This window comes from Corvus cornix, chromosome 1A (assembly GCF_000738735.6).
Source record: "Corvus cornix cornix isolate S_Up_H32 chromosome 1A, ASM73873v5, whole genome shotgun sequence".
Lineage (NCBI taxonomy): Eukaryota > Metazoa > Chordata > Aves > Passeriformes > Corvidae > Corvus > Corvus cornix.
In genome coordinates this window covers 67,141,721-67,164,887 of record NC_047057.1, presented here as the reverse complement: position 1 = coordinate 67,164,887, position 23,167 = coordinate 67,141,721, and the positions used below count along the sequence as shown (strand labels likewise).

General features: G+C 41.7%; 1 protein-coding gene across 2 annotated transcripts in view; it reads left to right on the top strand.

The window, feature by feature from the left end:
• Nucleotides 1–23,167, top strand: part of ST8SIA1 (ST8 alpha-N-acetyl-neuraminide alpha-2,8-sialyltransferase 1) — a 124,842-nt gene that overhangs the window by 62,007 nt on the left and 39,668 nt on the right. The window contains exon 4 of one of the 2 annotated variants that reach the window (XM_039570374.1): nucleotides 1,065–1,157. The exons of the other annotated variant lie outside the window; for it this stretch is intronic. Within the exon in view, the coding sequence (XP_039426308.1) occupies nucleotides 1,065–1,157 (93 nt within the window). The remainder of the gene's footprint in view (nucleotides 1–1,064; nucleotides 1,158–23,167) is intronic. 2 annotated transcript variants of the gene reach the window in all.

Below are 23,167 nucleotides of genomic sequence, written 5' to 3'. Positions count from 1 at the left end.
GGTATTTATATGCAGATAGATGCTGATATAGCACCGCTGTGGTTTTGGTTGGGGTTTTTTTTGTTGTTGTTTTGTTTGTTTGGGGGTTTTTGAGTTAACAAAAACTGCAGAGAGAAAACCCCAAACCCCAACAAAATAAACAACTAAAAAAGCCTTTCTCTGAAAAAAATTCCAAGTTCTGCTTGTCTCTGAGAATCACGGTTTCATTTGTGCCTTTTAAGCATTCCAAATACTGTTCATGTCTTTGTTTTAAAGGAGAAATCTGAAATAAAAAAAATGTTTGGAAACCAGTTTTTAGTGTAATTTTTATGTATTGAGTAGATTTCTCCTGACTAATTTTTGGGGCAGTGCATAGGCTTGGATACTGTTTGAATGTATCTTTATGTCCTGCACCTTCCTCCTTCTCTTAGGTCTTTACAAGGGAGCTTTTAGGACTGTTCAGTGTGGATGTTTCCCTCTAGCTCTGGTTTTTTTGAGTCTTGATTCTCTGCTTCCCAAAGTAAATTTGTTCAATTGCTTTGGCTTTATTCCATTATCCCCCTGCCCACCAGAACAAGATTGTGAGCAGAACTGACACATGCATATTTAAGAAGCCACTTAATTGTTTTTTCTCTGTGTTTTCTTGGTAAATTCTACAAGATGATGGTACCCCACAGTGTAATATTAAAAATGCCAGTTATAATGCTTGTAATACCACAGAATGGTAGTATGAATCTGGAGCCTGATACTGGTAAACAAGACAAAACAGAGTGAAAACCAGAACTTTAAAAGAGTTTGAATTTTAAAAGACAGTTTTTCTATAGATAGTAACAGCCTCTTCCACAGCCTTTCAGCCTGTCAGAAATGTCAAGTATATGCCTTTGTTTCTGCTTAGCAGCTACACAGATCTCATCTCTGCAAAAGGTTTTATTTCTCTATTTCCCCACAATCTGGTACAAAAATGCTTATAGGTGCAGTGCAGTAGGGAACAATTGTAGCCTGGGCCAGTAATACAGCATTTTTACATCTTCTGAAGCCTATCAGTCCTGAATGTCATTTAAAACCTCGACTGTCTTTGTGTGCAGGTGCAACCTTCCTCCTCTGTCCACTGAATACAGCAAGGACGTTGGATCCAAAACCCAACTGGTGACTGCAAATCCCAGTATAATTCAGAAAAGGTAGAGAGTATATTTTTCCTTTTCTGGTTAGGGATAGACAAAAAGAAAAATGCTTCATCTGTGTTATAAAATCAGTGCATCAGAGTTGTGTTCTTAATAATCTGATCCTGGAAGGGGGTCTGGAAAAGGTGAAATAGGCAATGGTTTGGTGTTAGGTGAAATAATTAAAGACTAAACCTCTGATCCTTTCAGTATAAGCAGGGAAAGTAAGGGAAGTATGTACTGATGGGTGCCCCATCCTACTCTGCTGGTCAGGCCAGCTGACTGCTGCATCCCACAGTTAATGAAGATGCTAATTTGGGTTTCTCTTTGTTTCAGCAGAGATAACCTCTGGGTTCTCACTGTCTTTGCATTATTTGTTTGATACTGACTTACAGAGTGTGAAAGGGGTTAGGACTGCTTGGCAGGGTGTGATCATACAAGCTTCACTTTCTTAGGAAACTGGGACAAATTGTGTTGTTTATTAGAGTTGGTTGAAATTCTCCAAATGTCAGTCACTGATGAGAGTGGGGAAGAGGGAGTAGGGAAAAAAATGTCAGTGCTATCTCTCTGATTTTGTCTTCCTGAATTTTAATTGCTATGTTCTTTGTTTATCATCTGGAATTAGGTAGCTTGTTCTCAGACAAAACAAGGTCTGGTAGTAACCTGCCATGTTCACTGGAAAACACAAGAGAAAAAATATAAACCAAGGGGATGAGCAGGAAATTATCAGGCATAAAGAAATGTATAATGTGAGTACTGGGAGGTGATGGATTGTGAAAGGAAGCAAAGCAGAGAAATTAAATACATGGTAGAAAGCCAGGTGTTTTAAAAACAAGAAAGGTATGGAAATGGATGTTTGAGGGTATTTAAATGTAATATTTTTCCTCTTTCAGGAATTGAAGGGTTCTCTAGTTTTGTGTGGGGAAGAGATTACAGTCTTTGACAGAGTAGAACAGAGAGGGCGAGCAAGAAGGAAATGGAGTAATAATGAGCTTCAAGAGCTGATTGCAAGCAGAGAGTGCCTGAGTAAGAGAAGGCACAGCAATGCTTGTGGGATGAGATCAAAGCAAACTCCCATTGGCAGGGGATGGCACCAAGTGCCAGGCAAAATCAGGGAGTTATGCAGGGCAGTGGACCTGAGGACAGGGAATCTGAAAATCCTGTGGTTTGTAGATGGCTAATTGATTTATGAAGTGCAATGAAATGGCCAGAACATCCCATCAAGGAAAGATCAGTTTGGCCATGGCATTTGGGAGAAAATGAAGTGGAGCAGTGTGAAACACAAAGCTTGCAGAGGGTTTTACAGTTTTCAAGGCAGAGGATTATTTAACTCAGGCATATTTGGTTTGCACCCTCCCCTCCATCAAGGCCTGCAGTAGAAAGCTGACTGTAGTTACTATTTTTGAACATAAAAGGAAAGGAGTTTTAGTGATGCTTCGAGGAGACTGTGGAGCTACACTGGAGAGACTGTGGAGCAAGATCGGAAGGATAGAATGAGGACATGGTTGAAGAAGCAGATGGAGAGAGTGAGGTGCTACTTTGTGAGGGGTGGATATCACAAGGAGGAGTGGAGGGCAGTGGGAAATAAGAAAAAAGAGAGGAAGAAAACAGTATTGTGATTAATGTCAGTTTTCAAAGGGAGTGGACAGTAACTGTGATGCAAGACCTTGGATGAGAGAGTATTGTAGAGCATATGTGCATGTGTATTGATTAGGGGGAGATACACAACCAGTAACTGAGAATGACATGTAACAAATTCATAGCACTGAAAATTGGCAGAAGCCTCCTTTAAGGCTTTGCTTCCTCTGCCTGGTTAGGAAGAAATGTATTAATTTTTAAAATTTTGTTAAATAATTGACTGGTGTTTCCTGTGTGTTGCCCAAAGTCATTATTTTATCTCCTGCATGTTAAGTTAGCATGGGGGAAAAAAGGTTATATCTTGAAAGTTAAAATAGAAAAAAAAGACTACAACTCTATCACCACTCCTATGGAAAGAAGCTTTTTAAGGAATTAAGGTTGCTTATACGTCCAGACTTTCATGAAATTCAAAGACATTCAGATTTGTGACTGATGCATCTGTTCCTATGCTTTGAGTTATGTAGCATCACATAATGGAATTATTCATTGTCATTCTTTTCCTCTCCTCTTGTCCTTACTTGAAGTATATTGATATTGATGAGGCTTGGCATCTCAATTATCTCTCAAGTGTCTTATGGCAGGTTTAGTGAATTGGTCCTGCAACACTATTAATGGTTTCTAAAACATTTACCCTTACCAGATAATTTATGGTGACGCATGTTGAGTAGGGCAAAGTTTTCATACCAGGGATGTGGAAGCAATTTCCTATGTGGTCTAAAACCAGAATAAGTGCCTTTAGAAAATCAAATTGTTGTCAGTAATTATTGCAGAGATACCATTTCCCTCTCAATTTAGCACCTTAGGATGGAAGAGTCACTATCTTAATCTAGGAGTACATTGACTTTAAAAATTACTTCTAAACATTGCTTTTTGCAAAATGTAGAGATCAAGTTCCTACTCTGTTTTCAACAGGAAATGTGACTGGTAGTACAGTTTTCACTCGTGAAATATTTTGCTCTGTTCTGATTTTGATTTGAATGTCCTGCCCTTTGAATGTCCTACCCATTTGGGTTAGGGGAATGTCCTGCCCTAACTTCAGTTGGTATAATACAGGAGAACTGACAATAGATGTACTGTGGTAGGCATCTTCCTGTCTAAGAGGATGTGTGATGACTGTCCCAGCTTCTTTTTTTGTCTAAAGTTTTTCACAGGCATCTCTTTTCAGTTAATATTGGAACTCATAGTCCTTCACTCCTGTGTGACTCCTTTTTCCACTTTGCATTCAAAACTTAACTTGTCTGCCAAAGCCGGTGTTGAGGTTGCAGTTGGGATTGAAATGTTGCATAAAGCTGCTCCTGGGGCCAGGGTGACCTCTCCCACCCTCTAGCCCTGAGTATTGTTCTGGGACTGCAATCCCACATCTTTGATGTTTTCAGTCCTTTCCCCTACCATCCTACTCAGCTTCGCTTTGTCTGCATGGAACCACTTTTTTTATTTTAGGTTGTCCTGGATTTTATTTTCTTTCCATGAGTAGCTGCTGTAAGTCCCTTCTAGGAAAGAGGCAGTGTGGTAGCAAGACCTGTGATGTGCCTACAGCGATTCTTAAGACTCTGGGAAAAATCAACAAGGTTATGTCACTTACAGAGGTTGTTTCTGTATTCTGAACAGTTTTCTACAGCTGTGGAGAGGGACGAGTCAGTGGACATAAAAATGCTTAGGAGGCAGTGATGATTTTTGACCAATGACATAAGATTTTTAACGAAAAAATACAAAAGAGTTTCTGGATGTGGATTATTATCTGTTTCTAAAGTCACTGGATCTGGGCTGTTTAGGAAAAGCAAATTTTATGAATTTCTTATCTTCACCAACTCTTGCAAATGTCATACAATAATAATTTGTCTAAACTTCTAATTAAATCTGCAAACAGATGCTGTTTGCAGCAGTATTCCTTTCTAGTGCCATGTCTGCTTATCTGTCTAACCTATGCACACTTATATCATCAATGACATGGATAAAATACTCCGAACAGATGTTTCCCAGCATTCAGGGAGTTTTAGACCAGCTGCTGATGTTTACTGGTGAGTATTTTATCCATGAGCTGTGTATTTCTGGCCTGTGTGGAAATATGAACTTCCGTCACTGACTGGGAACATTTTTCTTTCAGTAAGTTAATTCACCTTTTTGATCCCTGTGATATTTGACAAGGTTTGCTGCATCCAGTGTCTTGAACTAAAGCATGATGAAGGAATTAGACTAAAGACTAACAAATGCAGTGATTCTGCCTCTCAGCTTGGAAATGCCAGTTAAATATTGCTGCTGTTTATTAGGTTCCCAGGGATTTTGAGTGGGATTAAATTTGCTTTCCGGTGTCCCTGCATTTTAGAGGCAATTCATAATCTTGCCTGGATTCAGTCCTGAAGACATCTCTGAATCTAACTGACTTAGACCATTAAGAATAAAAAGAAGCAGTAATTTAATTTGATAAAAGCTTCCTTCATCTTTGATTCAACAAATGTACAGTATTATGCCTGTTGTTTACGCTCATGAAAATGGTTTGTGAGAATTCCTCTTTACTGTGTCTCCATGTAAAAACTACATCTTCTTTTCCTGGGTAGTTACATTAATATTTGGTAATTGCAAAAGAGCAGAAAAAGAAAGATAGAAACCTACCCACAAAATATGTTCTTGAAGGAAAACCTTTCATGCTTATCTTGTCCTTTGTGCTCAAGTCAGATGATGAGAAGATCTTTCCCTGTAAAGTCAATTAGTCACCATTTAAATACTTCATATAGAGGTTCTTTTTTCATTCCTGGTGTCTAAATATATCTCAGATTATTTCACTGAGAAGAAGTCCAAAGTTATAAGAATAATTCTTTTAATTCACATTTTATGTTCTTCTGCAAGAGTCTCTGAACTTCTGTGCCAACAGCAAGGGGATAATATTTCTGGGAAGTACTTCTTAAGAGGCAAGACTGTGATACGGAGGTTGCTTGAAACCCCATTTGTTGGTAATCAATTTTTTTCCCTCCTCTAATACAAAGTTTCTTTAAAAACCTTTACATTTATAAGTGATGCCTTAGTTTCTCTTTGTGAACAACATCTATTTTTGTCCTTGTTTAAACAGAAAAGGAAGCGAAACATGGGGATGGAGGGGACTAGCCCAGTGCTACCACCAGACCAAAGGCAGGGCCAGGAAAGAAAACATCCAGAATTTCTGGTTTGTTTTTGTATTTTCTTAGCTGACAAACAGAAATATGTCGAGTTGGAAAAAAGTCCTGCTCTGATTGGAACAGTTTGTTGCTATTATAGCCATGTTTTGACCCCATTTAAATAAATGGCTTTTACTCTCTTATCCACCCCCTCTTAACCACAAGATACAGCAATGAGCAGGAAGAAAAAGATCCAGGAACCCTCAGCCCTAAGGAAAGTACTGTTGGGTTTAGAGGTGTCTCAAAATGCACCATTGGCTCCAAAGAGAAAGGTCAGGTGCTGTTGCTGAGATGAAAAATAATGCGGTGACATTTTGGGTTAGGGAAATGGGAACTTGGAGGAAAAGTTGTTTAATCTGGTAGGAGAAAAGAAGGGAGAAGGAAAGGCTGAGGAGAGCAGTAGGAGTTTTCTGAGGGTACATTTAGGGATGTTAGCTCACCAGCAAAAGCAATTGTTAGATGTTAGGAAGAACTTCCCAGAGAACCTACAGAATTCTCCATGTTACAGTCATTTAAAGGACAAATTGATGTGGGGATGAAATGGGAAATTATAAATGAGATCTCATGAAATCATGGTTTGATGCTTTTTCTTAAACAAAAACAAATGTTTTATTAGTAGCTTTCATAAAGCAGAGATAGAAGATACCAGGATTAAAATAATCCATTTGGATTTGTGATTGAAATATCCTCAAATTTCAATTCTACTGTGTGTTTATTGTAGGACTGGAGAGGAATAGGATGCCTTACTCTACACATGCATTTGTAAGTCTCTTGTCTGGGATTTTGATGATAATCATCGTTATCTCCATTGTCAATGACACTTTAATTGCAAAATCTTTGCCTTAACAAAATCACCGATGCTTGCGCATCTGTGGGGATATTCATTAAAACATTGTCTCACACATTTTCATTTTCTTGGCAAGCTATGGCAGGAAGACTGTTGCTTTTCATTCCTCCCCCCTCTCCTACCTCCTGGTGTCTTCTTCAGACCACTGTATCCAAGAGTCTGCCAGCACTACCAAACAGAGAGACAACCAGCTGTCTGATTTTCCATTATTAGGTCTGTGAAATGGGAAAACTATATATGTCCTTGAGAAAATAATGCTTTTAATTAAGGTGATTTTTTTTCATCCTTATATTCCTGCAGTAGGACTTGATATGAGAGCTTCTAAATCCTACTATCAATATGTGGAATAGCGTAATCAAGTGCCTTATATTTAAGTATGTGACTAATATCTTCAAAGTCATTGGAATACTTTAGTGTCTTGTATGGACAATCCAAGTTTTTTCAGAGTAACATCTCCAAAGATTTTTAAGTGGCTAATCCATGTTTAAGTAACCAATCTTTCTTTACAGTCTTTGACGTTAACCTAGATTTTATTTTACCAGTATTGCACCTCTTGGATATTTTCAGATACTGACTGGAAAGCAAACGCGTGTATATATATATATATATATATATATATATATATATATATATATATTTTTTTTTTTTTTTTTTTTTTTTTTTTTTTTAATGAAGATACAAGGCATTCTGCAATCTGAAGGACTGCAGATAATGAGAACACAGAATACTGCTACTTCTCTGTAGTCTGCCAAATTGGGACTGTTGGGGTTTTAGTTTAGTTTTAGTTTTTTTTCCTGTTAAAGGAATTTTCTCCCATAGGCATGTTGCTAGGGGACAAATAGCTGTACTTAAGAAAGACAAAAAGGGGAGTGGGGCGGGCCTGGCTACTCCTTTGTCTACACCTGGGTGTGGGGTCAGTTCGCTCTGAGCCTCCGGAGAGAGAAGCTGCAGAGAAAGGAGCTGCTGCTTCTTTCTTTCGCCCGTTCTTTCTTCCTGCTGGAAACAACGCCGGGACCCCAAAAGCCGCTTTCCCTGCCCTGCTGGAGGCCGGGCTGTGGCTGCCCTGCCCCGCTGCTGCTTCGAGCTTTCGCTACGCTGTAGCCCTGCTCGCCCTGCCTGCCTGGGCCTCCGTGGGGTTTTCCCATCTGGATACATCTCATCTGCCACCTAGGATTTGTGTTCGTCCCTGCAGCTCCAGCTTGCCGCTCTAGCCTGCCGTTCCAGCCTGTCGTTCCAGCCTGCTGTTCCTGAGAGTCCGGGATCGGCTGCCCAGGGGTTTGTGAAGCCTTTGTCCCATCCCTCCCGGGATCCCAGGGCACTGGTGCCGCGTGCTTCCCGAGCTCGCTCCGGAGCGCCCCCTGCAGCCGCGGGGGAACCATCGCACCTGCCCTGCTCACCGGGAGCCGCCAGTGCCCCTGCCGGCTGCGAGCGGAACTGCACCCGAGGGGAAAGGGCCTGACAGCCGAGAAGGCTGGCACTGGGTTTGTGTTTGCTGTTACTGCCATAGTTGTTGTTGTTTTGTTTGACTGGTTATATACATACATATATATATACATATATATATATATATATATATAGTAAAGAACTGTTATTCCTATTTCCCACATCTTTGCCTAAAGGCCCTTGATTTCAAAATATAATAACTTAGAGGGAAAAGGGGTTATATCTGCCACTTCAAGGGGGGCTTCTGCCTTCCTTAGCAGACACCTGTCTTTCAAAACTGAGACAGTGACATTCCCACTTTTTCTTTTGTTCCTGTCTCTAAATAACTTTCACAGTTTGCAGCATCTGCAGCTATGTGATCCCATAAACTTAAAGAAAACCTGCAAATTCAGGAGATGGGCACACGAGTGTAGAAATTATCCTTATAGATAGCAGGCCAAAAGCTTTAGGTTAAAGCACAGATGTCAGAGGCAGAAGCATTAGTGTCAGTTTTCTCATTAAACAGCTGGGGATTGCTGAGAATGAGATAACCACCTGAGAAGGCTGAATCAGTAGCACTTGGAATAGATGCTGAAGGAAAGGATGAATGGAGAGAGAAATGCCTGTGTGGAGTCCTTTAGGGGAACCGACTCTCCTGTGTAAATCACTGTAGTACTTCACAAACTTAAGGGTTTTTTAGGTAAACCAGAAGGTAGATGAATCTTGAGAAAAGTTTATCAGGAGTTTATAAATAAATAGCCAGAACAATATCAGAACCACTAAGGAAGAATTTTTGGGACTTTTTTCCAGATGTTCTTAGGAGATTGTATAAAAAGCAAAGTAGTGCCTTAGGAGAGGTTTAGATTAGATACTAGGAAAGATTTTTTTTCACTGAAAGAGTTATAAAGCATTGGAACAGAATAGCCATGGGGAGTCACCATCCCTGAAAGTGTGAACAAAATCTATGGATATGGCACTTGAGGACCTGGTTTAATGGTGAAAATGGTGGTGGTTGATGGCTGAACTTGATTATCTGAGAGGTCTTTTAAAACCTTAATGATTCTATGATTCTGTCTGTATTAAAAGAGGGGTGAGGGGGTGGGAGAAATCAAGGGCAGAAGGAATCAGTTATTCTGACTTGGTTTAGTCCACAGAAAGAGAGTGGAAAATGATTAAACATGGGAGAAATATCTCCATACTCAGAAGGCCCTTCCTAAGAGGTAACAAAGAAGTTAAATGGCATCATCATTGAGGGAAAAGTATTGTCAGGGATTAAAACCTATTTTCAAAGCCAAGGTGTGCAAGGTATGAAAGCCAAATTTCCAAGTCTGTCTCAGAAAGTTGTGAGTTGCTGATCCTGATTGATTTATGTTCCATAAGAAGCCTTGTGAACAGCTTAGTTCTGACCACTCTAGAAAGTGGTTTTAAACCTAGAGGCAGGCAAGTGGGAGAAGAAAGTGTTGAGCAGCTCTACCCAGAGGCTCATTACTGTTCATTAAGAGGTCTTTGGAGGAAATGTTCTGATTTTATTGTAGAGATGTCTCTGTTTCACTTGTATGCCAGCTGAATAAACAATTAGGTAGTTGTGTATATGCAAAATGGGTAGAATATTTATGGAAGCCAGCATTTCAAAATGACACATCAGGGAGAAAAAGACAAGTTTTGGAATTTTTTACCAGAAATCTTTGTTTTTTCTGTTCTGAGTTAGTTGAATTTCTGAAGCTGGTCTCAGAGCAGCCAAGACAGTGAGCTGTGATTGCAGGGTGTTCCTCTAATGGTTTCCCTGGACCTCAGGTGGGATTTTGTGGTGAAGAGGGATTAGAGGAATTCAAACAAACATGTAACAGGTGGCCTAAAGGGGCATCAGTTCATCCACATCTTCCACCAGAGACCTTAATAGCAGGAATTCCTCTGCAAGAGGGTAAGAGGACCTCAAAAGGTGGATGGTGGTGACAGGGAAGACAGTTTAGTGAAGAAAGAAGTCTTGCTGTCTGTGGTGCTCCTGGTGTGGTTTCAATTCTCCCAAATGTAAATGGAGAAAACACACAGCAGAGGTGTCTGCATTTTAGGATGGGATGTGAGAGGCTGTTGTGATTATTTGTAAACAAGGAAGACTGTTCTTTCAATTTCTGTTTTGTTTTCTGACTAAGAACCACAAAGCCTTCTCCTGAATTCCATCAGCACACAGGGACATATCAAGGGATGGCATGTTGATTTGAGCTCTACCTCCTGTCAGTTTTGTCATCCCTGTGAGACTTAAAGTTTTCAGGGCATTTATTTGCATTAATTAAAGCCTGAATATCTGGGGAATAATCATAAAATAAGATCAGGCTTCCGTAAGTTAAAATTTGAAAAATTAGAATACAAAGCTAGATCAGTGTGTAGACAGCTTGTAATGTTGAACTGTGTTATTACCAGCTAATAAAAGATGGAGCTGTAAAGTGGGAGTAAAAAAGATCTCCAATAAGAGTAATTTTAACACTCTCCCTTGAGTATGTGAACATACAGTTGTAAGATTTGGCATTGCTGATTTTGGCAGCTGTCTATGCATTTGCATCACTTGTGCACTTCTCACTGAGGCAGGAAGGGTGCTAAAATCAGACCCTTAAAGTTCGATTCTTTAAGTCAAATTGCACACTAAAATTAAGTGTCTGTTTCACATGAGTTTTGAAACAATACACAAGAGATTTCTCAAGTGTCTTAGAATAAGAAATTTTAGCTGCTTTCTGAAATTTTTGTACAGGAAATCTTACTATTGTTTTTAACTTCATTTGTGCCAGCCCCTATAGCTGGCTTGCCTGAAAGAGTATGGATTCTTTGTACTTTAGAAGGAAAAAGAAATTAATTTTTCAGACTGGAATGTTCCACTGTGACTTTCCTACCTTTTTTGCTTTTTCTACAAGCATAGCAAACAATGTGCAAAATGACAGCCTGGTCTAGTGGAAGATGTTCCTGCCCATTGCAGTGGGGTTGGAAACAGATGATCTTTAAGGTGTCTTCCAACCGAAATCATTCTATGATTCTCTAAAAATACATGTAGTATTACATCTCCAAACTTATTTTATTACATTGTGGGAGGGTGTTGATTCTTGTGTGGTAATTATTACTCCTGCTACTCTTGACAGGCCTTACTTCTAAACAAGACAGTGTCTTTCTGCCTGGGTTTATGCCCAGAGCAATGTTTCTAATGAGTAGCAGTGGTGAATTTGTACTCAGAATACTCTTAGCTGAATTTTTCAGTGCCCTGCCTGTTTCATGCAGCAGGTTGGCATTGAGTAACACTGATATGAAGCACAGTGTAGAACAGAGAGCTGAAGCTGTCACTGTTTCCATGGCAAAAGTTCATCCTGTGGTTTAAAAGATTGTGGCTCATTTAAAACTTCAGTCAAGATTTCCTTCCTCATTCTGATCTGACTCTTATCAATTTCAGTCTCTGCTCTTACTACGCAGTAAGGAAGTGCTGTAAATCAGTAATGTAGATTTATACCAGATGGTTGTATTTACTATCCAACTAAGAGGGAGTCATCTAATGTTACCTTTTCCAACCCCATTCCAGGCAGAGACTGGCTAAACACTGTGGGTAGACTTTTAAATCCCCACATCTAAGCATGTAATTTGTAAAATTCTTCTTACTCTCTGGAGATTTGCATTGCTGAGGTGACTTTACCCAAGTCTTGGCAGTGCTGCAAATACACAATGAAAGCAGCTATCACCTTGGCGGTTTGGGTTGAAATCTTTTTTAAAGCTGAGCTTGAGGAGGACTCACAGAATCATGGAATGGCCTAAGTTGTGAGGGATCAGCCTCTGCTTAAGCAAGGCCACCTAGTCCTGGCAGCCCATGTATGCCTTCAGAGATTATTAGAAAAAACTTGAAGTCTGGTCTGTAGACATACCTGTAGCACTTTTCTACTCACTCCCAATGACAATCGTAAAGGCTTTCAAAAAGAATAAAAGACAAAATAGAGTAATCAGGATAAAATGATGAAACATTACTCCGTTTTCTTTTTATAAAGGTCAGCTCTGTAACTGAAAGATCTATTTACACTCTTCAAGGTAAAAGGGTGTGATTCTTAGATTCCTTAGACTAATTAAGCTTGCTCTTTGATATGGTAAAGAGTTGCTTTTCAGATATTTCTGGCCAGTTCGTCCTACCTTCCATTATGGTTATGCCAGACTAATGTTTGGGGAGGAAGGCAATCCAAGAAGTAGCCAGATTTGAATCCTGACAGTGGGCTTGTTGAGCAGTAGTCACGGCAAGAAAACAGTAAGCAAGCTTTATTTTTTAAGAAAGCAATTGATTTATAAAATAAACAAACAAACAAAAAGCCCTGCAACCAAACATACCATTCTCTTATAGCAGTTGCAGTGACCAATTTTGTGAGACCTGGGCTTTGTAACAGAAGATACAAATTTACTCAGATATATATATATATATATCAGAGGTTGTCAGTTAAATACAGTGAAGACCTAGCATCAGTGCCAGGTTTGTTGTAGGCTTCTGTTATTTGTGGAAGATAGGAAGGATGAATAGCCAGAGGAAAGCCTTGTAAATCTGAATCAAAGGTGGACCTTCTGTGCTGATCAGAATGTGATCATGCTGCATGTACAGATCCAAGTGCTTTCGTGAATGTAAAAGCACAGCTGTGTTAGCCAGCAAAGCTCATTGTTCTCTAAATGGCTCATTCAAGGAGATGGGCAGCCCATCATCTGCTCAGGCTCTTCCCATCCACCCTAAAAGGATCAGGTAAGCTCAGTTTACTCTGGGGTTGCCCAGCTAGAGCTTTAGCAGGTATGTGCCAAACAGATGGATATCCCAGGAGTCCTAGTTGCACTCTGTTCTCACGTCGTCCACCTGTGGGATCCAGGCATGGATCAGCGAGTACTTGGAAGTAGAACAACACTAAATCCAGGCGTTCATATTGGCATGAAGGGGCCTGGATACCGCTAAGGAAAACTAGAGGCAGTTCAGAACTGCAGCTCCTTCACGGGTTGTCTCTTAGCTGGAGTCCACTCCCACCTTGTTCCAATCATCCTCCTAGGGAATGATGACTGAATCTCATCCTTCTGTGTCAGGCAGGAAGGAATCTTCAGAAAAGCTGTGGAGCTTTTGGGAGGAAGGCATGTTTGACAGCGCGCGGCAAGGTTTGAGTTGGCCTTTGGGAAAGGCTTCTGACTGCTGGTTCTGTAATGGAGAGCGGGGACCAAAAGGTTTGTTTATGGGGCATGATTTAAAAGATATGATCTCCCTCCCACTTTAGAAGGTGCATTTTTTGTAAGTTTAAGTCAAGCTGCTGTTTACATTCTGGTGCAGAGGTGAAGCATTTAGGAAGGTGGACAAAATACCCCTGTCCCTCATTTTCAGACAGGATAACAGAAACACGAGGGAGCTGTCACAGTCCAGCAGTGAGTCATTGAAGTCCAGAGCAGCATATCCCTGGTTCTTTGCCCAGTCTTTGATCATAAGTGTTTGCTGAGGTACCTCATGTGAAGAAGACTTAATGTTCTTGGCTGCTCACACAGTTTCTTTCATGAGTATTAAATCTGCATAAAGAGATTAATGAGACCTGCCAGGAAATCTGTTTCTGTCCAGAGAGTTGCTAATTGCTGTTCACACACTGTCAGGATATTGTAGGGTTTGGTTCTCATCTCTGATGCTTCTTCCTCAGATGCAGAGGTGCACATCAAGTGACAAACTTACTGTCCAAGAAATTTTCCTCTGGCACAGTGGCAGGACCCTGAGCATCCTGCTTTCCTACGAGCCAGTGATGTGCATCAGGGATGTGTCTCTGTTAATTTTCCACAATCACTGAGGAGCCACAGCGGAGAAGGACCTTCAACATCCTCTTTTTATTTTTGTCAGTGTTCCTGCATGTTGCTGGCTCAGCTAAGTTCTACACTACTGTTTGCCCTTCCTCTTCTTTTGCCCTTTGCAACCTTGCATGAAAATATGTCTCTGTGACATGAAGCCTTAAATAACCACCATTAGCAACAGTCCTGGAATCCCAAGGAAAAAGAATCATAAATTAAGAGTGGTGGTGATTAATTACTTTAAATTATTTACTTACTTGGAATAAAGTGGGTGTGAGATATCAATGGGGTTTTTTTCCCTGTGTGTGCTTACCAGTTGCAAAGGAAAATTCTGTCCTATAGAGTGAAGTGCCTTTTAAGGGACCGATTCCTTCTTCACATGAAGGGAATTCATGCTTGACAGCTTCCAAATTGTGTTTTGTTGTCTTCAGGTGGCTCTACTGAGGATCTGCTGGCAATGTTTAGATAACAGAGGTAGGAGAGCTGAAGCCCTGACTCAGAATTTTCTGTATGAATTTTGCTTGTCTTGCACTATTCAGAAAGTCTTCTCATTTCCTGAAGGACACTCAGTGTTCATAGTGGCAGCAACATTCCAGTGGTCAGGGCAGAAACTGGGAAGCAAGGTTTATGTTGTGTGCTAACTTTCAGATGTCAGGAAAGATCTTTTGCTTTAGATAATTTGTTTGAGAAACTGGCTGTAATGTTACTAGCAAAGAAGGGGGGTGGTTTTTAGAGTAGGGGTGGAGTTCCTGATGACCTTGGTTAGAACTCGCGTAACATTTGCTTAGAACTGAAGGGAGACTGCTTTTGCCTTTGTAAACAGGGTGAAGTTCCTAAGTTGAACTGGGATATGAGGTAATCTAATTCCCATTTTCTATTCTATGCTTTATTCAACCATTTATTCTGGCTTTCAGTGTAAAGTAACATTTTCTAGCTGGGAGTGTGCATGGGGGCTGAATGCAGCCTTTGGAAACCTTCTGTCCAGTCTCACTTTCAGTGGAGGAGATGGGGGATTGCTGGTCCAGCAGCAAACACAGTCTGAGTAGCCAAGAGACTCTCCTTCCCAGCCCAACAAAGTGAAAATTGCTGCTGCTGAAACCAGGGAGGAATGGGGTGGACTGACAGGCAGAGACAAGGTGCAGGAAGAGCTTGGGGGCAGGGGGGGGCCAGTGTTGGCAGATAAGATTTAAACCCCAGATCTACTTCTCCCCTTTCTTTCGTTGTGTTTTCCCCTTTTCTCACTGAAGATTTAACACCAGATCTGTGTGGAGGGAAGCCAAACTATGTCAGTGCTGCAGGGTAGTTGGCCAGGATAACGTATGGGACTGATGTGGGGGTAATGTACGCCCTCAGGAAGGCACATGGTCCCTCTGTGTTGCAGATAGACCAGCCATGAGCATGCTTCTGCAGCCTCTTGGCAAAGACTCATCTATGAATTGCTCATAAGGGTCTTTGCCACTTCTTTTAGTGCAGTTTGCCAGAAGTTTTGAGCCATGCAAAGTGACAGAGGGGTTGCCTGCATAGACTATGATCAGTGAGTGCAAACTGTTCAGGCAGCTCTGACAACAGCAACCTCAAGAAAGAAGACATCCTAGGACGTGATGAAGGGGGATGGCTTTCATGAGGGTGGCTCACTAATAGAGTCAGGAATATGTTGTCAGTGGTTTTCTGTGCATATTGTTTCACTTGGTGAGAAAAATTGGTACGAACCTAGATTTTCCCTCCCTTTGTACACTTGCTCACAATAGATAGGAAGATTTCTTTTTAAAATATTTGCTGTAAATTTGCCCTGAATTCTAGAGCAAATTAAGGAGAGGAGAGAAAAGGGGTGGCTGAATAAAGAATTCTTTAAGTAAACTGTATATAAGGTAGGAATGAATCAAGTATCTCCCATCTTGCAGCAGCTGTCGACTTTGAATGAGAACAGCTTGAATATGGAATGTTCAGTGCTTATAACAAACTGCTTACAAATTGTATAACACAGGTCATTTCAACAATTAAATAATTTCAATGACTTTTTGATGTGCACATGGATCACTGAGTGGGCTTAGGATCACTTAGGAGCCCTCCTAAGAACTCTGGTCCTGGTTTATTTGCTCTGCCATATTCACTTAGCTCTGAGTCGTGGTTGATGCAGAAACTATCTATGAGTCTCTTCTTGATATATTATATTATATTATATCATATCATATCATATATCATATCATATCATGCAGCATGCTTCATGCCATATAAGCCTTGACTCAAAGATCTGGCTGGATTAGCCATGCAGGCACAGCTGGAGTTACAGATAATGAATAACATCCTCAGCTGGTGTATTATATCCATATAATTCTAGGGAAGCCAAGGGAGCTACACTAATTCTCACCATCTGAACAGCTACAGTTCCTGCAATTGCTCTCTTTCTCACAACTGCCAAAGCTTATGTTTGTGCCTTTGTGCTTCTCCAACGGAACTTAATGATATCCCATGTGCCTGAATGGGGCAGAGTGCCCTACAAACAATAGGCTTTGTTTTGAGTCGATGAGTGTTAGTGTTGGGAGAGCTGCCTTAGCCTTTCCTCAAAATTGAGGTGTGTGCAGCACTTCCAGAGGACCAGATTTAGGTCAGTTGTGAGGTACTTGTATTTTTAACTATACCCTTCATTAGTGATGGAGGTAGGACTGAACTAAGGCTGGTTATATAAATTAGTAATTCATAAGCCCATTTCATACCACAACCCTTAATTAGACACCGATTCCCCATTTCTTTACCATTTAAATTATTTGCACTTGTGTCTGCTTTCCAGCTGTCCACAGTCAAACATAGACAAATACAAATTATTACAGAAATTTATTACATAAACAAGTCTGTACTTCTTAAAAACTCAGGTCAATAATTTCTGAATATTTTTCAGAAAAATAAGTGGTTTTCCCTAGTCCCTGGGAAAATTTTTATTACAAAAAACCTACACTCCAGCATTATTTGTTGTTTTGGCCAAATGTATTAAAAGGAGTAGTTTGAACTGTTTTAGCCCTCCTCCAAAACCAATCCTCTTCAGTCTTTCAAAGACAGGACAAGCTGCTTTACCTGGTGAACAATGTTTGCAGCTGCTGTATTGCACTTCTTTGATAACTATATATGCATCTAAACATTTTGGATGGAAGGACCCATGAAAAATGTAGCCTAATTCCCATCAGTTAAGGTCAGCAAGCAGAAAAACTCTGAATCAAACTCTTAGTAGCCTTTTATTTTCATTGTAGTGTTCTATCTCCCAAACCAGTTACTCTGGATTTGCAATTATGTAATTAAAAACAGAATTTAGGTTTGTTTTGTAGGAAAACTCAACTTATTAGGAACCAGAAGCTACAAGTTATTAGCTGAAATTGTAATTTCTTGTTTTTATTCAGTGATGAACTACAGAATGACTAAGACAGCCCTTCTGGCAATGATTAACCTTGATAGAAACCTTAATGTTTCCAAAAGCCTCTCACTCTCAGTTCCTATGTATTTTCCAATGCCTATGCCTTTAAATTCATGTGGTTTCTCTAAAGAATGTGATTGGATATTTTTGTGGTGCATAGCAGGGAAGGCTCCTCTTATTTTGCATCCTGACATTATGCTGACTACCCATAAACCAGCTTTTGGCCACCAAAACACTAACATTCCTTTTTCTAGGAATCAGCCAGTCAGTAACGTGTTTGGCAGCAGCAGCGTATTATAAAAAAAAGACTCTGTTACCCCATTTATAATTTACTGCTGCTTCATTTTGCTTTTGCCAGGAGACATTTGGAGCAGTTTGAGTATGAGGAAAAGCTCCTTTACCTTGGATGTAAATATCCAGCATGGGTGCAGTTTCACAGCTTTGCTGTTAGTGAGAACAGTTTTGCCTGGTCAAAATGTGAGGGTAAAAATACAAATCTTTTTGCTGAGCACTGAGAACTGGAAGTAGCACCTGGCAATCGTAGGCTCAGACAGAGCAAACATCTGAAGCGCAAGAGCTGATGGCTGAGCTGGACAGACAGACAGCTCACATGTGGCAGCAGTGCCTACCTACTGTTTCACCCTGTTCTAGCAGAAGTTAAACAGGAATTTATATCCTCCCTGTAGGACATTAGGAGATCCTAATCTCCATTCAGTTCTGCTCTGAAATAAGAAAATACTTTTTCCTGTTTATTTACTGTTCTAACAATTTAAAATTGAGCTAATGAGTAGTTTTACATCTTTAACTTTTGATGTTTAAAAAAATTCTGATTAAAAGATAATCAACTAATTTAGGGGTGATCAATAATTTCCTCAGAAAAAGCATTTTTACACCAGTTGGTAAAATCTCTCAGAATGATTATTCTTCAGGAAAACTTTGAATTTCTGGCCCCTTTCCATAGACACACAAGGGCCTTATGCCTTACGTGTGTATTTATTTACCCAATGCTGTACATGGATTTAAGTGCCTCATTCCTAGCTGTTTGCTACTGATTTGAGATGGAATTTGTGGAGTTTGGTGCATGTTCCATAGCTCAATTCATCTGCAAGAGTGGCTTTAGCGAAGTTGCAGAGCTTGGGGTTGAACCAGCTTTCACAAGTTTCATTTTCCCAATTTTCCTTGGAGGTAGTAACCCCTAGCAGGAGGTGAGAACAAACACTTGGGAAAACAGGTCATTACATTTTAAATCATCACAATGAATGTGAGTCAGAGCCTCTAGCAATTCTGAAAATCCCTCCAACAGTCTCTGTTTAGCTTTCCACTGTGAATTGCAACTCCTATCAAAGAGGCATCCTTTTGTCTTGTCCTTGCAGTCACACATCAAACCTGGGAGGATTGTTCTTGTGGAGCTGACAGTCACATCTGCCAGTACCAGTGTCTCTTAATATCATAACCTGTGGATTTTAAAAAGAATCACCCCTGAAGTGCATTTAAAAGTGAGAAATCAGCAGTGATTTGTGGGAAAAAAATGCATATGTGCAGGGAATTTCAAGTTGTTCAGAGAGTGATAGAAGGACAGATGGATTCGGCCACGCTGTGATATCTGGAGGGAACATTATAGTCCACAATTTTGAATGTTCCACAGACAGGATAAGTTTTTCAGTGAAGTGGCATCAGCCTGTTTGCCTCAGCACTGCAAAAGTTTAGATGATCTTTCTAAGAGTTCCCTGGAATGGAATGAGAGGGAGAGCTTACAGTAAAGCTTTTTTTAAATCAGCAAAAGGGGGAAGTTGATCCCTGAATTACACAACAGCCATGCCAGATAAAAACGGATCAGAAAAAGCTGTTTTCAATATCAAGAGTTTTCTCCCCAGATAACCAAAAATTTTCTCTCATTCACAAAAAAGAAAATGTAATTTTTTTTTATTGCCCTGATAAGCTGGGGCAAACACATGATTCAGTGTGTTCCAGGATTGAAACAGGGCTCAAGGTCTTTGATTATTTCCTTCTCTGTTACAAGCAGCCCTTTCTTCCCCCAACCCTAGGCCAGAGTAAGAAGTCTGGTACATTTAGCAGAGTCACAAAGAAAGGGATGGTGTGTCTACCTTGCTTCTGGCGTAAATCTACCTCCAGAAAAGAAATACTGCATAAAAGCAACATTTCAGTGATGAAGGTGAAAGCATTAGAACTGCTTGGACTTTACATGCTGTTCTGCACTCATTTCTCCTTGGTCTCAGTACAAATTAAATGAAAGAAGTTCTATAAATGTGTGCTCAAGAGATCTGAGAGTGAAAGCTGTGTTTTTGTCTCAGGTTGAGACAAGTTTAGGGGGAAATGCCCTGGAAGGGACATCTCTTCCACAGAAGGTAGGTCTCAGCACTCCCTCTCCTCCACCGATGCAGAAGGAATTTCTTGGAGGAAAGTGAAAAAAAAAAATTATTTAACAAACAAAGTGCCCGCAGGGCACAGGAAAAAAAACCCCAGAAGAATAATGTCAGATAATAAACCTCCTCTCTGTGGAGAAAGCTGGTGGATTTAGAGTTCCCTCTCTAGCTGGCTCAGCCGCTCCCAAGGTCTGGGGCTGGGATGTGGTGTTCCCGCAGCCTCCTCACTGGTCCACAGGGTCCAGTGATCTTGTTCTCAGATCACAGCTAGTCCAAATAGTTCCAGAAGAAGTTACTGGAGGATTTTGGTATACCAGTATGCAGTCCTGGGAAAACTTTTTGCCTCAGCCCACAAGCTGTCTAGAAACAGGGAAAAAATCTCTCTCCCGCTGCAACCAGAGCCAAGCAATATGGGGGACTGTGTGAGTCCTTGAACACAAACCTCGCTGAAGAATTCACCCGGCTTCCTCCCCACCCCCTTTTCCTCAGACCCAGCTTAAAGCTGCAGGACCCATTTTTGGGCATAAAGCAGACGATAGGGAAATACGGTATTGTCATAAAATCACCCCAAGACAGATTTGAAATCCCAAAGATGATTAAAGCTTATTTCCTCACGCTGTGGCATGGGTCACTCTTCCATGGGGTGCTGTCCTCCAAGGACAGGCTGCTCCAGCCTGGGAGCAGGGCCCCCTCTCTCCACTGGGTCTCCCACTGGATCACAGCCTCCTCCAGGCATCCACCAGCTCTGGAATGGGCACCTCCCCCAAGGGCTGCAAGTGGATCTCTGCATCCCCCGTGGATCCCCATGGGCTGCAGGGGCACAGCTGCTTCACCATGGTCATCACCACGGCCTGCAGAGGCATCACGGCTCCGGTGCCTGGAGCACCTCCTCCCCCTCCTTCTTCACTGACTTTGGTGTCCCCATGTTGTTTCCCTCACATGTTCTCACCTCCTCCTCTTCTCTGGCTAGTAAAAACTGTGCCCACTTTGTTTTGATTTTCTTTAAATATCTTATCACAGAGGCGTTACCACCATCTCTAACTGGCCCATCCCTGGCCAGCAGCATGTCCATCTTCAGAGCCATCAGGGATTGGCTCTGCCAGACATGGTGGAAGCTTCCGGCAGCTTCTCACAGAAGCCACCTCTGTTGCCCATCCCGCTACCAAAAACCAGGCTGTGAAAAACCAACACAACTTGCTACAAAATAATTTATCAGGAAACATTATGAGATTTTACTTTATGCTATAAGTCAATTGACAAAGGTCCTTTGGAGAGGTTTGTGGGGAAGGAAGCATGTTACTAAGATGCCTCAGTTTAATTGTTACTTTGCTAGTGTTCTCATAAGCAAAATAAATGCTCTTGCTGTCATGGTTGCGACTCCCATTTGCCAGGGAATGAAATGTGAGAAATTAAATCAGAGTTTTCATTTATGTATTTATAAATCCAAGTCTCGCAGAATTAGGTATCTGAGGTAATGGCTAGGGTTGCTTTTTCTTCCCCAGAGCTTTCCTCTGTGATAGATGTTCCAGAATTTTAAACCTCCACAAGCCCCAGCATCTGTTTGAGCGTGGATGCAGGTGTGAGTTTCAGCCCTCTGCAGATTAATCCAGAAGATTTGAAATGGGAAATGGGAGCAGCCTGTGTGGATTCACTGCTGTTCACTCATCAAAACCTGAAACCTCTACCAAACCACCAAAAATCAGTGTGTCCTCATCAACCTAGCTACAAAGATGTTGTCCTCATCAGCCTAATGATAGAGGATGTCCTGAGCCTGCCTGGCCTTTGATGAGGGGAAACCCTTGCAGTCACAATGAAGGTATTGAGATGTTTTGGGGTGTGGAGACATAGTGTCTGGATCAAAGAGATGACTAATTGTTACTGTGCCATTAAAACTGTTCAGGAAAGCTCTGTAGGACTGACCAGATGGGAGATTCTCTCAAGTTTTTGTTTGTTTGATTTCCCTCCAGCATGAGGGAGGCAGGTCAGTCAGACACTCTCTGCACTTGCAGCTGTAGCTGCTCTCACTGATGTGGCAAAGGGACTTCAGGGTCTTCCAAAGGACATTTTTACTCCTTGCTAAACTCAGCTCCTAGTAGGAACCATGTGGTTCCGTGGAGAACAGCATGGATGTGGGATGACAAAGTGGGTTAAATGGCAGTGAGTACCACTGTTGGGGTTTTAGTTTAGTCCTAGGTTTTTTTCTGTTAAAGGAATTTTCCCCTATACATGTTGCTAGGGAAACAAATGGCTGAATACTTCAGGAAAACAAAGAACCTGGCTGCTCTTTTTGTTTTGCCTGGGGGTGGGGGCAGTTCGGTCTCCGCGTCCAGAGAGAGAGGAAGCTGTTTTTCTACGGCCGCTTTTCTTTCTGCTAGAGAAAACACCAGGATCCCACGCCTGCTTTCCCTGCCCTGCTCGGAGACGGGCTGTGGCCGTCCTGCGCCGCCGATGCTTCAAGCCTTCGCTATGTTGTAGCCGTGCTCGCCCTGCCTGCCCAGACCTCTGGGGGTTCCCCGTTTGGATACATCTCGTCTGCCATCCGGGATTTGTGCTTGTCCCTGCTGTTCCAGCCTGCTGTTCCAGCTTGCTGTTCCCAAGGGTCCAGCCGGACACCGGGGCCAGCTGCCCAGGGGTTTGTGAAGCCTTTGTTCCATCCCTTCCCAGATCCCAGGCCACCAGTGCCGCGTGCTTCCCGAGCTCGCTCCAGAGCGCCCCCTGCAGCCGCGGGGGAACCATCGCACCTGCCCTGCTCACCGGGAGCCGCCAGCGCCCCTGCCGGCTGCGAGCGGAACTGCACCCGAGGGGAAAGGGCCTGACAGCCGAGAAGGCTGGGACTGGGTTTGTGATTGTTTGCTGTTACTGCCATAGTTATTGCTGCTTGTTTGACTGGTTATATATATAATAGTAAAGAACTGTTATTCCTATTTCCCACATCTTTGCCTAAAAGCCCCCTTGATTTCAAAATTATAGTAACTCGGAGGGAAGGGGGTTGCATCTGCCATTCCAAGGGAGGCTTCTGCCTTCCTTAGCAGACACCTGTCTTTCAAACCAAGACACCCACTCATTGCATATAAGAAACAGACTGATTTTTTTTTTCTTTCATGTTTCTGGCCTTTAAGTCATTTAACAACAATGCAATGAGCCTGCAAGCTCTGCTGCTCCTTTTGTTTGCCATTCCAGTTGCCTTGTCCTTGTCTTTGGTGATGACCTGTCAGTCCCTCATGACCTCTTCCTGGTTAATCTTTTCCACGAGCAGTGTTTGAACATGCCACCTTTCCTCAAGAGGCTTCATTCCCTGCGTGAATTTCCTTTGGCCCCTCCTCTGAGGAGCTGAGCACATCCCATAACAAGACATACATTTCCTTCCTCCTCATCTG